We start from the raw sequence: 21476 nt of genomic DNA, 5'->3' as shown, positions 1-21476 counted from the left end.
TGACGATATAAGAGGTTTTGGGGTAGGGTATGGTGACGACGGTGGTTCAGCGACGGTCTCGGAGCTTCGGGGGTTAGGTTTGGGTGACGGTGGTGGGAACCCACCGGCGGTGGTGGCTGGTTTAGCATTTTAGGATTTTTTTTAAAAAAAAAATTTAATTTTATTTAATCCAATAGATGAGTGACATGTGTCCAAAGTGAGCTAATCAATTTTTTTGATTTTTATGTGGTGTTATAATACAAATTCGAGAAAAGGTGGTGTTATAATCCATTTTTTTCAAAATATGTGGTGTTATTTTCAAAAAAATCCTTTATTTTATTGTCGTTTTTAAATATTTATTTCATTTCCTTATTTGGAAATTTTTTCATTTCTCTCACCAAGTGGACCCAACATAAATCATATTTTATTAGTTTTATATTATCTCTCCTCCAATTCTCTCAACTACTTTTGCTTTGTACAATTTTTTAATCTTCTTCTTACCCTACTATTTCCACATTTTACTAGATTAGTACTCGTGCGATGCACGCTTTAATTAAAATTAAAAAAAAAATTAATAAGAGAGTGTAAAATAATTAACCACAAAATGAGGGTTTTTGAAAAGAGAAAAATCATTATTATGTTTTTGATTAATTGATATTCACACTTTTATTTATTTTTAAGAATTATTTTTTCCAATCTTGAATTTCGAAAGACAAAATTAGGGGAAAACAAAATAATGATGTCATAAGCAAATTGGAGGGAAATTTTTTAATGATAAAATGACATGTGTATACAGGTGATGTAAGCGGTTTTTTCTTTAGTTATAGTTACAGATTACTTTCTCCAATTTCTCCTAAAACTCCGCGCATGGAGAAATGGAGCAAGTATTAAAAAAAGGAGGAAGTACTTTATAGGATCTAGTGCTACCTGCATTACATGTCACTTAAGATTATAAGGTCTTGTTTAATTCAACTTATTTTAGAAAAAATAAAAATAAGTTAAGATATTAGATCATAAAATAATAGATTAAGAGCAGATAAAAAAACATATAAGTTCTGATCAGATCATTGTTTATGTACAATTTTTTATCATTAAATCTTTAATTTCATAATGAAAAAAAATTACTCCCTCTATCCCATAAAACTTGATACAATTTCCATTTTCGTCCGTCTCACAATACTTGACACGTTTTTAAATATGGAATGAGACCATTAATAAAAGAAATATTTTTCTACATTTTCTCTTTTCACACCTATCTCACTTTTCCACCCCAATTAAATTTTTTTATATAATAAATAAATGTTTTAATGGACTCACTTGTAGTTTTCTTAAACTATGTGTCCACCCCAATGTCCCAAGTATTATGGGATGGAGGGAGTATGAAATTGCATATTAATAAAATATACATTATTCCTTCCATCTCATAATACTTGAGACGTTGTGGTGGACACGTAATTTAAGAAAACTACAGATGAGTTTATTTTAAACATTTGTTTACTATATAAGAGATTCTCTTTTGTATTTTTATATTGTAAAAAAAGAACAAGTGCGGTGAAAGTGGGATAGGTGGTGAGGAAAGAAAAAATGTGGGAAAATATGTATTGATTAGTGGTCCCATTCTATATTTAGTAACATGTCAAGTATTGTGTGGCAGACAAAATTGGAAACTGTGTCAAGTAATATGGAACGGAAGGAGTATTACGCATCTAACAAGACCCCAGTTGATATATTTTTTCCTTATAGATTATCGTACACTTAAGGTTAAAGTTTTTTCAAATCAGATAATCCGATCAGACCTAATAAAATCAAATAAAATTAGATAAGTTCAGATAAGCAAAAATAAGTTAAACTAAACAAGCCTCTTGGTCAAGAGTAACTTTTATATACATCCGATTTACAATAATTTACTGTAGGGGTCACTTTTATCAAATTTAGGATCATTTTTAGATTTTTTTTTGGGTAACTATCAATAAAGTATAAATACTTTGTAACTTTTATTTATGTCAAGGAAACATTTATTCATATTAGGATAACTTTTGCTGATTTTAAGGTAAATATATGAAGGATGTACAATATTATATTGTATATTCGATTTAGTTAAAAGTTTGTTCTAGGTCAACATCACTACTCATCCATTAGGGCCATTAAAACCCATTTTTTGGGTTTTCCCATTAAATCATGTAGCAGATGTATGCTCGTTTAAATAATTTCAATTCATAAACGGCAAAAGCTAATGAACGCTCCGGGGGCTTTGGATAAGCTAGCTAAAATTAGAAAAATTAAATTAAAAATTAACATTAATTACATCGATCAACTCGTGATTTTGTCATGCTTTCCCAAATTGATACTCTCTCCGTCCCCGAAAGAACGACCCTTTTGGGTTGATTTCGCGGTTATTAATAAAGTTAAATAAAAAGAATAAAAGTATATTAGAAAGATAAATTTACATGGGGTTTACAAAAAAGTATATGGAAAAACAAACTTTTATATGGGGAAGCTAATTTTGCACAAACATTATTGCAAATTGGTGGATATTTTAATGCTAATGGGTCATTCTTTTTGGGACTAAAATTAGGACAAATGGGTCGTTCATTCAGGGACGGAGGAAGTACAATTTAAGTAATAATTTAAATGCTTATCCAACGCCCCGGAGGCGTTCGTTAACAAGATCTTTCATAAATAATTCATTAAATCATGTTTAATTTTGAAAACACTCATTTACTTTCATTGGGAGAGTAAAAGCCTTTTATTTATTTTGAATTTAATTTAATTACTTGCATTTATTAATTATTTAAGGAAAAAGATAAGACCTGCATATAAAAAGCTAAAAATAGAAAGAATTGACAATGAATAAACATTTATTACACCAATTTACTCCTGAATTGTTGATAAATTCACAACTTAATATTAGAAAAGAAAGTATATTAAATGCTTAGGGCTGCATATAACATTACCTATTATTTAACTAGTTTTTGAGTTTGGATAGTGTCTTGAATTATCATATAAATAATATATACTAAATATTATTATTATATTCCCTCCGCTCCATAATATATATGGTTCCTATTTTCCTATTTTTGAGACCTAAAATATTGTTTTTGTTTCTATTACTTTTGGATAGTATGTAAAGATCATTATACCTTTTTTTTTTTTAACTTTATTCATTGTATTTTCTAAATCAGTCTTTAATTTTGCACATGCCTGATACTTTTTTCCATTTTCTCACTCTTTTTTTTAAGCACTTACCGATAATAATATTAATAGAGATCAAATTCTGCCAAAGTTAAGAGACCTTTGGGGGAAAAGAACCTAGGTAATCATGTTCAATACAACCACTAGAGTCTAACATAGCAACATTGTGGGCTAGAGTATTACCCGTGCGCTTTACATGTGAAATCGAGAAAGCAACAAAACAACGAGTATTACTCATTCTAACTTTTGTTTATAATTGTACTTTTGAATTTTTTTTAAAAAATATATTTTATCCACTTTCTCCTCATATTTATTAAATACCGTGAAAAACCACAATTATGAACTTTTATGGGACGGAGGGAGTGCAAGTCTATACGTAAAGATCATGATTGAGAATCACTGTTATTAATTTATATTATTTCGTCCTTTCTTATTTTATTGTACCATAGGGGTTGGGTACAAGTACTTTGGTAATGGAATAAAGGATAAGAGAGAAAGGTAAAAGTACAAGATTGCCCATGTGATGATATATATAAACTAAAAAATCAAGTGTTGAATAGTAATTAAGTAAGGATATATTTGGTATTTGTATTGTAACACAAATATTTCTTTTTCTAGAATAGAAATGGTGCAATATTTATTTGTGATATTTCTATAAAATACAAGTGGTGCAATATTAAAAGAACGGAGGAAGTATTATCTTGAATTAACCCTTTCTTCTTCTTCTTCTTTTTTTTTTTTTTTTTTTTTTTTTTTGGTTTTGTAAAAATATATATGTAATATCATATGACTCCATCATCAAGTCTCTACTATTGAGATCATAGGTTCAAAGCTAATCAGCGCCACGTGATATATAAACTTACTTAGAAATGAATTAATATAATTTTAGGGATGTTAATTTAGTAAATAAAAACGACGAGTAAATTCAAGTTGATCTTCTTGATTGCTGTAACTGGTTAATCTAGGGTTACTATTGGTATTTCACCCTACTAAGTTGAGGATGCCATTGTAAATTCCACCTACTGACTAGGAGTCTAGGACACATACATTGCCTGCACCGTTCGGATTTTTGATGTCAACCATCATAGTCTGTCTCCTTTGTATGCCTCTAACTTCAGTCATTATCCTGGACGTTGCCCACGATCAGTGCATGCAATATAATATAAGAAGGTTATGTTTACATTTAATGAATTGAGCTGAATTGAACAAAACTAATTGGAGCTGAACTGAACTGAACTGAACTGATTGAAGCCGAGCTGAACTATATTAAATAGAGTTGAAACATATACTTTATGAGAGAAGGAAATTAAAAGCAAAACTTAATTGAACTGAACTGATTGAAGCTGAACTGAACTAAAATTAAGCCGAAGTGAATAGTAGAGGCCCGAATTACATAAGAAGATAGACACAACAATTACAAATAAATAAGCTAAAACAAGCAAACTCCAAGTGTCCCAAATAAGAGTGCAAAATGGCCTTAATACTTGAAGCCACCTAAACAATACCATCACACTACTCACACCATCTTCTTCTACAATCTACATGCACTACCACACGTGTACACACCCTTAACAATCTTCCCCCTTAATTAATAAACTAAAAACCAAATTCACCCTTTTAAAAGTCCTTCACCTCTTCAACAAAAACGCTCAAGATAAAAAACCGCTAAAACAAATCCGCTAAACATTAAAAAAAAGCTTAAGAAATGGCTTCAACAGTTGGTAGAGAGAGCAAAACAGCTGGTCAAGGGATGACAATGAAAGAGCATGTAATTGAAAAAGGGGCTGAAATGATGCAATCCATGAAACCAATCAAACAATTTAGTCAACATGTTTGTACCTTTGCTCTTTATAGCCAAGATATGAATCGTCAAATTGAGACTCATCACTTTGTTCATCGCCTCAATGAGGATTTCTGCCAGTGTGCGGTGTATGACACCGATAATCGCGATGGCCGGCTTATCGGTATCGAGTATATTATCTCCGATCGGATTTTCGAGGCGCTTCATATAGAGGAGCAGAAGCTTTGGCACTCTCATTTTTTTGAGGTTTTGTACTTGATCTCTTTTTCCTTTAAATGGATTTTGCATGCATGAGCTTTGTCTTTTTTTAACAGTTTGTAGAAAATATGGTCAAAAGTTATTTTATTTTCTTGTTTTACTATTACGAGAACATGTTAGAGAAACAAAGAGGTGACAAATCTAGTTTTGTGCCAGATTAAATCGGGGCTTTGGGTGAATCCTCGGGTTCCGGAAGCGGTGGCTAAGCCGGAACTAGACAAGTTGGCTAAGACATATGGGAAGTTTTGGTGTACGTGGCAAACCGATCGAGGTAATAACAACAATGTCAATTAACTCATTTAAAATCTTTGTTTTAATTTAATGCACTATGCATGTTTATGTATGATAATTTTATTATGTGGTTTAACTTTGTTTATATCTATTCAATACACTATGCATGCATATGTATTTATAAAGTTATTGCTTACTATTGTCCTAATTAGATCAAGACTATCTAGATTAGAAATTTAGAATAGATCAAAATACTTATTTTTATAAAAAGGAAAATGATAAACATATGTAAGAAACTACCTTATACATTACAGTTTTAATTTAGATATTGTAAGAAACTACCAAATAAAATTTAGATGTTGTAAGAAGCTACATTTTGCTGGATTATTGCATTTAAGAACGGTAGCAATTTACAACATTTAGTTTTTATAAGGTACTAGGTCCCGTGCCACGCACGGTAATTTTCAATAATTCTAATCATAAATTATTCAAAGAAATAACAAAATTGTGTTGATTTGATATTTACATTTCATTATTTAAGCATGGAACTTCTATTACACAATCAAAAAAATATATAATCTTGTTGTAATACATAGTACATAATAAAGTATAAAGTATGTATTTTCTATATAAAAAAATAGTCCATGTTACAAATTATGTTAAGAATATTAGTTTTTTAATATTTTTGTGTAAATTTATAATTGTTAATAAGATTTTTTTAAAAGATACATCAAATCTTTTTAATGTACATAATTATTACTTTATATAGATAAGAGATTTGTTTCTTAAATAGATTTTTTTAAAAAATAAAAATAAAATTTGAGGACACACTAGGAGATGACGTCATTGCTGGTGTGTCTTTTAGTATATAGTTATTGATTGATTATTGATTTTCTTACAACTTTTTTTTTATAATGTATTTTTCACATAATTTGAAGTATATAAGGTAATTTTTCACAAAAAATACCTATTGATAATAAAGTAACATTAATTACATTAATCTGTGTGTGATTTTGTCATGAATTTTTAATTCAATTTCATTTAAGAAAGTATATTTAATACCTATATATAGTAAGGACTAAATACATCATTACCCTTAAAAAAGAACTTTTAATTGTTTATAAAAATTATTATGACATTTATATTTGTGAAAATCCAAAACCGGGGACCATTGAGACGAGCATAAGAAGGAGAGAACTTTTAATTGTTTATAAAAATCATTGTAATAAATGAAAGGTGATTGTTAATGTATAGGTGACCTCCTACCGATCGGAGAACCATCTCTAATGACCTCACCACTAGGAGCGGTTGCTGGGAATGTTAAGGCGCCTCTTTTTCAGCAACGAGATGAAAAATACGGCATATCAAGCACCAAAATAAGTGATTCAAGGGTGGATATTACTGGCCCTGCTCTTATAAACCCCAATGCAGATTACTGGATTAAGCATGGAAAGGGTTTCGCTATCGATATCATCACTGCTGAGATGAAGAAAATCACCCCATTGCCATAGTAGTGCGAAATTAGATAAAGTATGTACATGATCGATGTACTGCAGTACTTGCTATATATGTTTGATTGGTAAGGAAAATGGTGGTATCATCCATATATAAAGATGGCTTTATAAGGTTACACTAGTACTATGTGGGTAGGTTAGGTTATGCATATGATCCATGAAGAAAGATGGCGTTGTAATAATGTTACACATGGTTAATTGGTTATAAGGTTACGCATGTATGTGTTTTTGTTGATCACAAATATAATGTAAGTAGGGTTAGTTTTGCTAATGTGAATTTTGTTTTTATGAATATCTATGTAAAGAACTATATATATAGTTCTTAAATTAAGAAGTTGGTAATATTAAATCTCAGTTAAATTTGTAACCTTCATACAAGTAGTACTCTTATAAATACTACTCTTTTAATCTGTCTTAGAATAACTTAATTATACAATCAAAATTTACATATATGTTATTATTATATTAATAAAAAGTTATAGTTAAATTAAAGTTAATATATGAATAGCGAAAAAAGTTTATTAACAGTCTCGTCATTCTTGTCGGCTCAGTTGTCATAGGGTGATAGATGTCGGCTCAGTTGTCATAGGGTGATAGATAGGGGTGTGTGAGTGTTGAGACCTATTGCAGCCCACTTGTGAGTGTCCCACATTGAAGAAAGAATAGAGGTGGTTTCACTTTATAAGGTAGAGGATTAACTCCTACTGTTACCAATTGGTCTTAGTATGGAAGCTCCTAAACCTTGTTTGTGGACCAAACTCTCCTCCTCCTTGTTCGGTTGTCCAGGCCAATTTCATATTGTTTTGAATGAAATTTAACATGGTATCAGAGCCCAGGTTTATTGGGCCGTTCATAACAGGGTATTTGCCAAGCCACTGGTTAAGGGGCCTCTATTGGATGTTCATTCCAAAAGATGATTAATATTGTACCTTTTGATGTGCTCTAATTCTAAGGATACTCACAAGTGAGGGGGAGTGTTGAAACCCATTGTAGCTCACCTATGAGTGTCCCACATTGAAGAAAGAGTAGAGATAGTTCCGCTTTATAAGGTAGAGGAGTAACTCCTGCTATTGCCAATTGGTTTTAGTATGAAAGCTCCTAAACCTTGTTTATGGACCAAATTCTCCTCCTCCTTATTCGGGTTGCCCAGGCCCATTTCATATTGTTTAGAATGGAATTTAACAATGAGTCACATGGGGGTCGTTGGCTGATGAAGGCCTAGCTCTTACAACCCATCTTTATAGTAATTGTATAATCATACAGATGCAATTTTTTCGATTGATTGATTTTAAAATTTAACTGGAGTTTTTGATTTAATATAAAATGTTTTCATGGTAAATAATTTATTTCCTCCCATTTTTTGTTTGTTTTGTGAAACACTAGAAATTACACTTAGGCCCTGTTTGATTCACCTTAATTTTGCTAAACTGAAATTATTTTTACTGAACTGAACTTATTTTTACTGAACTGAACTTAATTTTACTAAACTGAAATTATTTTTACTGAACTTAAATTAATTTTACTGAACTAAAATTATTTTTACTGATTTTCTATTATAATTCTTCTTTAAGAAAACTGAATTTTACTGAACTGAACTTATTTTTACTGAACTGAAATTATTGCTACTGAACTGAAATTAATTTTACTGAACTGAACTTATTTTTACTGAACTGAAATTATTTTTACTTAATATTATTTTTTAAGGTGAATCAAACAGGGCCTTAGGCGGAAATTATTTCTCCTTACAAGAGTAAAGAAAAACTCATTTTCCATTCTCCTAATTTTTTTTTCCTTTCCTTTTCATCTATTATAGATATTTTCACCTTTCACTCCTATTATTAATTTTTTACATGACTCTTTGTCTAAGGAAATAGATAAAGGAAAACTAATTTGAAATTGTAGTTTTTCCTTGAAATATGTTTTTCATAAAAATGAAATGTTTTGAATAAGTCAAGCCGTTTTTATTTTTTCATAAAAATAAAATTAAAGATACCTAAAAGCTATTCAAAAGCTATGTAATAGTATGTCTATGTTGATATCACCTTCGTTTATTTTAGTTGAATCCGTTTGACTTTTACACTATTCACACACTACACTTTGACTCGTTTTTGTGATTTATAGATACGATAAAATATGCTCAAGTGGGATCTTGTTTGAAAATCGTTTCGATGTATATTTTATAAATAGAAAAAATACACTTTAATAATCCAAACTATTGACGATTTACTTCTAATAATTCCAACTAAAATTTATCATTTAATAATCTTAACTATGGGGTCAATTTGCCTCTAATGGTCCCAATTACCGCCTGCTTGAAGGACAAATATTTTTTTATAAGCCACGTGTTAGCACGTGATTGGTGTAATATTTAAAAAAAATATTTAAAAATTGAAAAAAAGAAAAAAAAGGAAAAAAAAACCTAAAACCATTTCCAGCCAGCCCCGTCGTAACCCTAATCTAACCCCCAGCCCGTCGGAAACCGCAGCCGTCCACCTCCTTAATCCTGTGAAAACGGACAGTCGACACTACCTCTTAACCCCCTAAACAACACTGTCAATCCAACTCGACCCCCTAAACCACTCCCTCCCTTCCATTCCCCTTCGATGGAAAACCATAATTGAAAGGAAAACCCATAAGTGTCGCTCCGATGCTCCTCCTCCCTTATACGCCCTCGAAACCACCCATAGGGTCGAATTTGGGGGTTGGCAAGGGAGGAGGGTTGGTTTCGTTTTTGTGGAGATTTTTTTTTTTCGAGGGAGAGTAATTAGATGGTTTGCCGGGTGAATGGGATGGGTATGGTGTTTTTAGGGGTTTGGAGCGGCCAATCGGTCATTTTTCACGGTTAGTGGAGACAGATGGCCATTTTCCGATGGGTTGGCCGCCGTTGGGTTATGCAGTGGTCGAATGGGAAGTGATGGTGGCCTATTAGGGTTTCCTGGTTTTTTTTGTTTATTTTTTTTAATTATAGACCAATCACGTGCTGATTTGTGTATTGGTAACTTGTTACAACAAGTCATTGACTTGGTGTTGACCGGTTGGGATCATTAAAGACAAAATGACCCCATAGTTAGGATTATTAGATAATAAACCTTAGGTGGGATTACTAAAAGTAAATCGCCCAGAGTTGAGATTATTAAAATGCATTTTTCCTAATTAATATCCACTTTTTATAATGTTACACTACTAGAAAAAGACCGTTTTTTGACGGAAATTTTTCCTTGGAAATACCCTGTTTTCCGTCGAGAAAGGGGTATTCTGTCGTCGGAAAAGGTATTGTAGGAAAATTGACCTTTTCCGTCGAAAATTCCGTCGGAAACACTTTTCCAACGAAATTTATGTGTCGGAAGAGCATTTTCGGGCTGGAAAAGTCCGTCGTAAAATAACGACGGAATATACATCCGTCGGAAACGTATACCAAAAAAACCAAAAAAAAAATCCACACCACTACCGCCACTGCCCACCCAATCACAACCCCAAACCCAGTAGCCCCACCCTCCCACACAGTCAGTCCCCACCCAACCCCCAACCCCCAAACCCGATCCCAAATCCCCACCCAACCCCCAAACCTGATCCCAGTAACCCCACCCTCCCACACACCCAGATCCCCACCCAACCCAAACCCAAATCCAAACCCAAACCCAAACCCTAACCCACTAGCCTAGAAAACCCTCCCACACTCAGATACCCACCCACCCCAAACCCTAAATAACCACCAGTCCGCCACCCATCCACCACGTTCAATGGTAATTAAACCCAAAAATTAAAAAAAAAACAAAACACAAAACATACAAATTCACAGCCCATAAATTAACAAAATAAAACAAATAAAACCAAGAAAACATACCTATATTACCATTTTTCCTTTGAATTTCACTCGAATATGGTTTAATACGGTCAAATTCGACCATGAAACCTTTAGATTTAAGGATTTCAAGCTCGAATTTGGCTGTAACAACCATTACTTGAAGATGATGTTCAACATTTGATTTGTAGAGGGTAAATAAGATGAGTGAAAGAGAAGATGAGGGAAAGAGAAGAAGAACGATAGAGAAGAAATAAGAGGAAAGACAGAGGAGGAGGAGGAAAGAGAAAGACGACGGAGAAGGAGGAGATAGGGCGTCAAAGAGGAGGAGGAAAGAGAAAAGGAGAAGGAGGAAAGAGGAGAAGTAATAAGTAAGAAAGAATGGAGGAAAGAGAAGGAGGAAAGAGGAGCAGGAAGGAGAAAGAAAGAAGCGGCGCCCGCTTAGGGTTATGAGATATTTTTTAAAAAAACTATTATTTTAATGGTTCCGACGGAAAAATCCGTCGGAAATCATTAATTTTCCGACGAAATTAAAATCTTTCGGAAAAAGGTATTTTCCGACGGATATAAAATTCGTCGTAAATTTCCGATGGAATTAATGAATTCGTCGGAAATATCCGACGGAATATAAATTCGTCGGAAATTTTAGTTTTTCCGACGAATTTACGTGTCCGTCGGAAGCAATCCGTCGGAATTCAGCTGATTTATAGTAGTGTTACAATGTTGATAATTAGAGATATTAAGCGTTAAAATCTATGAGTTGACAATCATGATAATAGAAAGATGTCAACTTGTACTTTGTATGAACTGTCATTTATGATAACACTACCAAATGAAGATTTCCGTTAAGTTTTCTGTTAATGGGCCCACAATAACTTTTATGCTCTTTTTTTAATTTTATTTTTCTTTTTTTTCCGTTTTCTTCTCCTTACTTTCTACTTCTCCCTATGGACATGACGTTATTGCTTCTTCCTTCTCCTCCCTTTAGTTCATGCTAAAGATATGAGATATCAGAATATATATGTGTGATATATTTTCCATTAATATCTGTTGAAGCTTGAGAGTTTTGATGATGATGAGTAAAAACACATATAATTTAATGTTCTTAGTTAATTAGAACAGGTGAAGTTGGAAGTGGAAGTAGAAGTGCAAGAGTAGCTTGCCTATGAAGATCTAATGAGAATTAAATAAGAGTTCCTCATTGAAGATAGAAGTGATCCTTAACAGGAACACAAAGAGAAGTTTCCTAACATGAGCTTAATAGCAAGCTGAGAAGACTATCTTAGACTGCGTTGAATACAACAAGTTCCATAAGAACTTGGTCTGCGAGTTCCGGCAAAGAGCTGCAGAGTTGAAGACAGTAGGAACTCAGTCCTGGTCTGCGTAGAGCCCAATTATCCTTATAATGCAACGATTGATGAGATGACAATCCAACACTAGACTAAAACTCTTTTATTAAGGTTTTTGTTAACTTTATTTCTAATAGGATTGTTTTAAATATTGTAGGATAGTTTAAACATGAAATATATTAGAAGCGTGGCAAAACTTGACAAGCTTTTAAATATGGAAAGTTTTGTAAAAGACAAGTTTTTATTTAGGAAAAGATCTATGAGATTTTATCTTATAAAATCTGGTTTTGCAAGATAAACAATCTTTTCTAAATTATATCTTTTTTAAGTTTTCAAAAATTATTTGTTTAAAAGATTCATTTCACAAAGGTTTTGTAAACGCCAGTTTTGCAATTTCTATCTTTCGAAAATCCCTACTTTACATACATAAGTTTATGCATATAAAGGAGTGATCATAATTGAAATACTTTGTGTGTTTATGAGTGAATCTAAAGAGTTCTTAAGAGTAAGTTTGCCAAGTTTAAAGCTTTTTTGTATTAGTTTCAGATTTAATGTGTAGCTTTCCAATCATATATAACTAGAGTCAAGGGTTTGTATTGGTTTTGGTATTGGGTGTGTGATTACTCTTTGCATACAGTGAGGTAGGCTTCAAGGTTGAAGCTGAGTGTTTAGTGCTCCGAGAGTGCTGAGTGAATTTAAGTATGGGACTTAGGTTGGATAGAATAGGGTTCTACTATGTATCAATTTCAGTCTGAAACTTGTGAGAAAGGTCTGATTGTAATAGGTTGTAACTAGGAGTGTTTGGCCTATTATAGTGGATTGATTTGGTGTTTGAAATCTCTTGGAGGGTTGAGATTTCACTTCCATTTAGGCTCTGAAAGGTTTCCTCGTAATCCTGTGTGCATGCTAAGCTCCTTTAATATTCTATTTTATATTTCCGCGAAAAAGTACCGATTGGAACTCCATACAATTCACCCATCATGTAGAAGTTCATCTCAACTAACAATATTAGATATATTTTCCGATATCTCATACCTCTAACCGTTCGTCAACCCTCTAAAATATTTATTTTTTGTGTTTAAGAATACTTAAACTAACAAAATTTTCTTAAAAAAACCTAACAAAATTTGAAATTGCTCAATTGTATAGGAACAAAAAGGAAATTACTATCAAAATTTTAAGCAATCTAATGAGACAAAAGATTGAATTACGGATGAGAGATAAAGACTAGGGATGTCAATGGGGCGGGGCGGGGCGGATGTTAACCATCCCATCCCCATCCCACCTAACATTTTCAGCCCCATACTCATCCCCGCGGCGGGTCCAAATTGCATCCCCATCCCCGCCCCAGCGGGTACAACTCCAAAACCATCCCAGCTCCACCTCCACTTGAATATCCACCCCCACTTAACCCTCACCAAAGACCCGCCTAATCCCCACCCAAGACCTGGCCACCTAATCTCCGTTCTCAAATACACTATCCTACATAATTAATACAAATTACAATAAAAAAGCATTATTAATATTACACACGTTTTTGTTTATAATATAAGTGTAATACAAAGTATTATAATTAATATTTTGTTTCATGTAATTATTTTATAAAATAGTATAAAAGTAGATAATTTTGTTTTAAAGATATATAGATGTGGGTATCAAATGGGGATGGGGCGTGTACGAAGTGGGGCGGGTGGGGTGGGGTGGGTACAAATTAAAATCCACCCTTTCCCCATCATCCATGGAGGGTATGGTTTTTATCCCCATTCTCGCCCCACCACCCGCCAAACCAAGACCCCTCCTCGCCTCACTATGAAGGGGATGGTGCGGGTCTCCTACCTGACCCGTTTCACTGACATCCCTAATAAAGACCATTGTTAATTTTAAAGGAAACATTAAATAATATAATGGATATCAATATATTTAGGAAGTTTAAACCAACACAATTAAGATTCATGTTATGATAAATAAAAAAAGAAAGTAACCACTATTTTTTTTTATATATAAAAAAAGGATCAATCCAAATTATGGAAGACTATTCAGTGAGTACAATAAATTTGTAGCCATTATAATTAGTTTGAATCTTGTCCTACATTTTTAATAATCAATCTTGTCCATTCATCAAATTGACTTTAATTTTTAATTAGAAATGAAAAAAAGTAGGCAATTTCTAAGTTCAAAGTATAATGATCTCCAATATCCATTAAAAACCAACATTTGATTTTAGTTTATTAAAAATAAACCTAGTACTCTACGATATTGTATATTACAAGGTCCATAAAATTCATCGAAGAATGAATCATCCTCCATAAAAGAAACCAGAAAAAACAAAGGGGGAAAAAAAGAAGAAGATGAAGATAAAAATTTGTGAAATTTAACTCTGCTTTTCAAGAAACCAATCATTTGACATTAAAGGTAAAATTTGAATACACAAGCAAGATAAACTTAGGAAAAAAAATATGATAAATTATAAGTTTAAACCTTCGACCAGATTTTCCAGTATTAAAAAAAGTAGGTTTTTTATTTTCTAATTTTTTTTTATCTTAAATGTTTGTATTTTTTAGATAAGGCGTATTTTCAAGTTTACTAAATGGAAGGATATGATAAATTTTATTAATTCGAGGGCTAAATTTCAATAGTTATGATGACCACAGTTTATTATAGCCATTTGAAAATTGTCCCCAAATTACAAATTATTGCAAATAATTAAATAGAAATTTTGATATTTGCTACCAGGGAAAACACCTCGCTTCACATGTGCTACCAGTTTAAATTTTTATTTAATTATTATTTTTTTTTACTTTGCTACCACCTAAATCAGAGTTTGTTAAAAATAACTACCTGATGTCTTACAGTGTTAGGCCTAATCACTGCCTAGCCACCACTCTTTCCCCCCATCCACCTCACCGCCACCTCCCTTTTCCCCCATAAATGATGCCCTGAAGGCTGAAACACATCACTACTACCCCCTCCTATTGCCGGCCAGCCCATTCCCCTCATCGACGACCGACTCCTTCGCCCCTTCCCGAAGCCCCTTTCCTTACCATGAAACCCTAGAAAAATCTGTCATTTACTCCTAAAACCCCCATATCGTTCCTCCTCCACCCTTAAAAACCTTGCTCGCTAGGGATTTTAGGGCTGGACGAGCGATTGGAAGGTTTCAAGGGTAGAAGAGAGGTTTTTCTAGGGTTTCATGCGAGGGAAAGGGGTTCGCAGTGGTGAATCGTGGTTTAAGGGCTAGGGGAGAAGAAAAGTTCTGCGCGAAGGAGTTCCTTGGGAGTTGTCGAGTTTAAAGGTGGTTGGATGGGGGGAATGGAGGTGGTAGGTTTCGCTGGCGTTAGGGGAATGTTTGCGCGCTGTAGACACCCATTTGTGTCTCCCCAAAACCAAACCCGGTGATGAGTACCTTTCGCGTCGAATCATAATCAAATGAAGTGAAAGTGTGGAAAGTCTAGTGTTGCAGATAGTTTTTATTTCTTTTCTTTCTCTCTGTTTTTAAAAACCTATTTTAAGAAAACAGCCAATTCAGTTTGGTTTGGTCCATGGAAAGGTTTAAATAATGGTATAGTTGGATGGGGCTTGAAAATAGCTTTCCAACGATATATTATAAGCCCAATTCCGATGAATAATGAGGAAGTTATGGCCAAATTATTAAACTAGGCCCGGTTTGATCTTTATGTGCGGCCCAATGTTCTAGAGGAGGGCCTAATATGGATTTATCATTCCTAATGCAATTAGAATTGATTTTAGTCTTCTAGATTCTTCTTGAAGGTTCTTTTCATTCCTAATTCAATTATCGTTGATAAATTGACTTTGGTTGACTTTTTAGAGTTTTAATCGAAATAAAAGAAGTATTTTTAAGGAAAATACGATTTTGCCCTTCTGTACGGCTAAATTTTATCAGAATTAAGAAAACGCGTGAAATTAATTGTTAGCGCCTGACGACAGGGATTAGAGCCTAGCGCTAATGCTTGGCGCCTGGCGCTAATGTTTGGCATCTGGCGCTAACCTGTTTTATTCTCGTCGAAACTCTGATTTGTTTTTCTATCCGTCCGGTTGATTTTCTCTATAAATAGCCTCCTAAAATCTCCGTTTTCCATCATCAAATATCATCAATTCTTATTCTCTCTAGTTTTCAAGAATTCTTCTCTTTCTCTCTAGCTTTCTCTACAAAATTCCTCATTCACAAGACTAAGAAACACTTAGCCAAGTTCGAAGTTGCCTTCGCCCTAAACGTGAAAGGTTTTAATTTCTGAGGGTTTGGTCCCAAATCTCTATTTCAATTATTTAATTTAATTGTTTGTTTATTATTTCCTTGAAGATACTAACGCGTGTATTTTGGTATTAGAAAGAGGTACGCAGCATCCAAGTAAGTTCTTTAATTGTTTACATTGATATTGTGATATAGAAATCATGCTTAGCTTATTATTATGATTCCTAGTGTCATGTTAAGGTGTTTTGATCTTACTAGTATCATGTTTAGGGTAACAACTATAATTTCAATTATCAAATATGGCAATTATGATTATTATGATGCTTCCTATATTCTTTCCTAATATTGATGTTAGTATCATGTTAGGGTTAAAGCTTTGATTTTTATTGCTTAGTGACATGTTAGGGTTTGTTATTAATCTTGTTAGTATCATGCGTAGGATCTTTCTATTATTATTATGCTTTAACATGATTAGGATAATTATGATTATGATAATGATTATTTTTATGATGATTATTATTATAATTATTATTATGTTGATTGATATATTTTATTATTATTGCTTGATCACACCTTTTACGCATGTTTAAAGGGAATTTGTACTTGTAATCACGCTTAATAAGATAATTAATAATCTTGTTTAGGGTTAATATGATTATAATTCAAGTGATCGCCAATAATAGATTTATTTGTGCATTAATATTCAACCTCAACATAGATAAACAGGTTTAGGGTTAACCTAATGATTGCATGTTAGTCAGAAAGAGCACATGAATACGATCAGAATAAAGTAGAGGCCTATTATTAGGGCAGGTTCAATCTCTTTTAAGTTGGATTTGTACCTTCATCCCCGAACTACCAGTCATGGTTCCAGACCTATTGAAGTTGACGAATCTCATGGATCGTTAAGGGGTGTAACCTTCACCTCGTGAACGGTTTACAAGTTCCTAAAATTTGTTGGCGACTCTTTTGCTCTATTTTCTTTCCCTTTGGACGCCACCGTACTTTAGTGTATGATCACAGTGGGGTTCAAGCTAGGGGTAATGCTTGAAATATTCCCTACACACGCCGGCAAGGGGAGGGAGGAAGGTGGCCAACGCGAAGTGGAAGGTGGCTGACGGGGAGGGGAAGGGTTGGTGGCTTGGAATTTTTTATTTAAGTTTTTGTTTTTTAATAAATTAAATTATTATTTAATGTAATATTGGGTCCCACTTGATGGAACCTTAACGGATTATGTTAAGTGGTATTTATTTTTAACAAAGTGTTATTTAGGTGGTAGCTAAGTATTAAAAAAAAAAAATTAATCGGTAGTAAATGTGAAGTGAGGTGTTTTTCCTGATAGAAAATGTCAAAATTTTCCTAATTAAATGTATCAAATCTTCTCCTACAATTTGGTGTGCCTACTAGCTATACACATTGTCTATTTGCCTAGTGTAAAATGCAATGCTAAAACATTAATCAATCCAAGCAACTAAATCTGTTGGATGAGCTATATGAAACTGATATACCTAAGGCCATCACCTTGTAGTAGAGCGACCAGATTATAAAGATTCATAAACACAATAGCGAACTTTATGTTAGACACTTTAGCCAATTGCAACCCATATAAACAAACTATTGCTTTAACATGCAATGCCCAAGTACAAAATACATAAGTGCCACGTACACCAATAATTTTGTAGCCTGTAGGGTCATGCATCATTATCAAGGCACAAGGAAGTACTAATGTAAGTAGGTTTATTATGCATTTGCAAATGCATAACAAATACTAAAATATTAAAAAGCACATGGGGGTGAGAGAAAGAAGGAGAGAGATGGGTAAGTGGGGCCAATTTTAAATGTATTATTAAAAGCTTAGATAATACCATTGACTATGTAGTGAAACTATTTTTACATGTAGTGAGTAGCATTGAATGAATATATAGTACCACTACATACATAAATAGTAGAACTGAATGTTCGATGATACTATTTGATCATCTAGTGATATAATTGATCACCCAATAATACTACTCTAAATTCAGAAATACATTTACATGAAATCCATGCCCCTCGTTATGCATTTACTCATACATCACTAACCTCCCTTTGAAAGGTCTCATCAAGGCACCAACCTGTCCCTACTTAGAGCACTCTCACTCATGTAAATTATTTTTCCCATGAGAAGAATTTTATAGAAAAATGGATGTATTGTTTCCTACTCATGAGCATAAAAAAATACCCATGAGGAAGTTATTGCATGCCCATAGCATTGGCTAATCAAATTGCTACAGTGATGGTTGATTGGTGGGCCATGCAAGTAAAATAAAATTAAAAAAAAAAGGAAAAGCTAGGGGCTTGTTTAGGGATGGCAATTCTAAATGGATATCCGCAAATCCGATCCACCCGAAATAAATAAATGGACGAAAATCCGTATTAAATGGATAAAGGGCGGGTGACGGATCGGGTCGGATTCGGGTGGGGCTCCGTTTCATCCGTCACCCGATCTGTCGTCCGTTTATCACCCGATCCGCAGTCCATCCGTATATATATAAAAAAATTTCCTAATTGTCATATATACTAGTATACTACACTATGTATGTACTGTATATTTCTAAAAAAAAAAATCTTTCTAAAAATTCTTTAATTTTATTTTAAAAAATATAAAACCTCCCTCAATTCCCAATTATGTAGTATCGAAATAAGTTCATGATTATTATTGCTATAGTTTGGAATAAAAATTTAATCAATGGTTTACTTTTTAAGTTTAAAATTGGCTAACAATTTTTTTATTTTTTATTTTTTATTTTTATAATAACGTATTAGATTTTATAATTAGAGTAGGATTATAATTATCATCCGCTAAGTATCCGATCCACCCGTTTCACCCGCGGATGACGGATGGATCGGATGCGCGTGATGGGTTTTGCGGGTGACGGGTGGATCAGGTGGAGCGGATGGTTAATTCGGGTGGATGCGGGTGGAGCTCCATCCGACCCGAATCCGATCCGTTGCCATTCCTAGGCTTGTTTGACAATGTTTTTTGTTTTCAGTTTTTAGTTTTTTAGAAAACAAAAAAACCAAAAACAAGAAACAAGAAAAAGGTGTAATTATCATGTGTTTAATAAATTTGACTAATTTTTTTATTCAATATGTGACAATGTGACATATATAATATGATTTTGAAAAAAAAAAAACCAAAAAATAGAAAACCACAATGATGCCAAACGAACTCTAAGTAATTTAAAAATAAAAGAGCCGTGAGTGTACGTGTAGGGGAGGGAGTAATCTCGAGTAAATAATTAGACGATAATAATGGGTAGAAGAGAGAAAAAGTAAGAGATAGACCGGTGTGGGTTTTTTTTTTTATTTAAACCTAGGCCATGAGTGTGTAAGAAGTTGCAAAAATAAAATGCATGAGAAAAAATGGAAAAAAGGAGTGAGAAAGTGGGTAGAGTGAGAATGATATTTTTTTTCCCGTGGATAAGAATGGTCTTACAATGAGTCTTTTGAACCACAAACCGTGTCAAAGCAATATTTGATGAGATCGGATCATTAAAGGGAAAAAATCTTTGAAGGATTTTACATCTCGGGACACAAATTTTTTATTTTTTTTTATTCAAGATAAATTCCAACCTTTCTTCCCAAGAGGATAATCCACAAACACACACTTGCGACTACGAATGGAAAATTTGTCTCCCTTAGTTTTCTAATTATGGGCAAAACAAAGACACCCAAAGGTACGAATAGTAGTGTAAGATAGAGGAGTATCAAACAAAATTTCGTAGGGGGTTTTATTTTGCAAAAGAGGAGAGGGAGTACGGCTAATTAAATGGGCTGCAACTAAAACAGTCTCCCCCCAAAAATAAATTGGCAAATTAGCTGAAATTGAGCCCTCCCTACATTGAAAATGTGTTTATGTTTCCTCTCAACCTTACCATTTTGTTGCAGGGTTCCCACACACGAGGTTTGGAATAATATGCCAATTGGATTGAAAAAATCACGCAAACAATTAAATTTCGTGCCATTATCACTTTGAACAATTTTAATTGTTTGAGAAAATTGTCTATCAACAATTGCCACAAAAGACATAAACATACGAAACACCTCAATTTTATCAATAAGCAAATATATCAAAACAACATGTGAAAAATCATCCACTATTGTCAAAAAATACGAGCACCACAAGACGATGTATGCCTATAAGAACCCCACAAATAACAATGTATCTTTTAAAAAATTCTAGTAGTTTTATTCTCACTTATAGAAAAACTATCTCTAGGGTGTTTAGCACGAAAACAAACTTCACATGCTTTATTTAAATGACCCTTAAAATTTTGAACGGGAGAGAGAAGCTTAACAACTTTTTCCGACGGATGACCCAAACGCTTGTGCCACAATTCTAACAAATCAGACGACTCAGATGTTTCCACATGTTGTACGGAAGCCCGTCCTTCGAAGTAAAACAGTTCATCTCGCCTAATGCTCGTTCCAATCAGCTCCCTCGACTGGTCCGGTATAGCACACATATTTGAGTTAAATTGGACAGTGTAATTTGTATCATCAATTAATTATGATACCGAAATTAAATTACAACGTAAATCAGGAACAAACAACACATGAGTAAGAACTGATTTTTAAAGATAATCAAACCGAGCCTTCCTTTGTGGCATAAAAAGTTTTGCCATTCAGAAGACTAACCAGGCATTATCAAACTGACCATTCAAGCCACTTGTCATAGCAAGTAACATGTCTAGAAGCACAGGTGTCCACAATCCACAATGCATTATCAAACTGACCATTCAAGCGGTCATTGGGAAATTTTGTGTTACCAATAAATCCGGCAATAGCCTTCCACTGGTCCGCGGTGAACGTTTGTGAAGAAGTGCCAGCAGCCTCCGCATTGGTTGGTTAAGATGTATCCCCGACAACGGTTGCATTTGCTCGAGCCTGCCCACGACCCTTAGTCCCTGCCTTCCCACGCTTAGATGGATTTGACCACCAGTCTGGATAGCCCTTCAATTCAAAACATCCCGAAACTATTTGTCCTGTTTTCTTGCAATAAAATAGCAGAGCATAGCAGCCCTGTCCGATTTGTCATCGGGAGCAGCTTGTTTCGGCTTCCCTTAATTTGTTCGGAGAGCGAACCCCACCATATCAG

General features: G+C 33.6%; 1 protein-coding gene across 1 annotated transcript; it reads left to right on the top strand.

Moving 5' to 3' along the window:
- The first annotated feature begins 4464 nt into the window (after positions 1 to 4464).
- Positions 4465 to 7246, top strand: LOC110715070 (oil body-associated protein 2A-like). Its single transcript, XM_021893645.1, has 3 exons — positions 4465 to 5218; positions 5387 to 5501; positions 6716 to 7246. The coding sequence occupies exons 1-3, from the start codon at positions 4877 to 4879 to the stop codon at positions 6970 to 6972; spliced, it is 714 nt and encodes a 237-aa protein (XP_021749337.1). The 5' UTR covers positions 4465 to 4876; the 3' UTR covers positions 6973 to 7246.
- The last annotated feature ends 14230 nt before the right edge of the window (positions 7247 to 21476 follow it).

This window comes from Chenopodium quinoa, unplaced genomic scaffold (genome assembly GCF_001683475.1).
Source record: "Chenopodium quinoa cultivar QQ74 unplaced genomic scaffold, ASM168347v1, whole genome shotgun sequence".
Lineage (NCBI taxonomy): Eukaryota > Viridiplantae > Streptophyta > Magnoliopsida > Caryophyllales > Amaranthaceae > Chenopodium > Chenopodium quinoa.
Note: the sequence above shows the minus strand (reverse complement) of the source record. Positions and strands in the feature narration are given on the sequence as shown.

Coding starts and splice junctions, on each gene's coding strand:
- LOC110715070 (XM_021893645.1), top strand. CDS start 4,877: ATGGCTTCAACAGTTGGTAGAGAGAGCAAAACAGCTGGTCAAGGGATG. Junction 5,219..5,386: donor GGCACTCTCATTTTTTTGAG/GTTTTGTACTTG, acceptor GTTTTGTGCCAG/ATTAAATCGGGGCTTTGGGT. Junction 5,502..6,715: donor TACGTGGCAAACCGATCGAG/GTAATAACAACA, acceptor GTTAATGTATAG/GTGACCTCCTACCGATCGGA.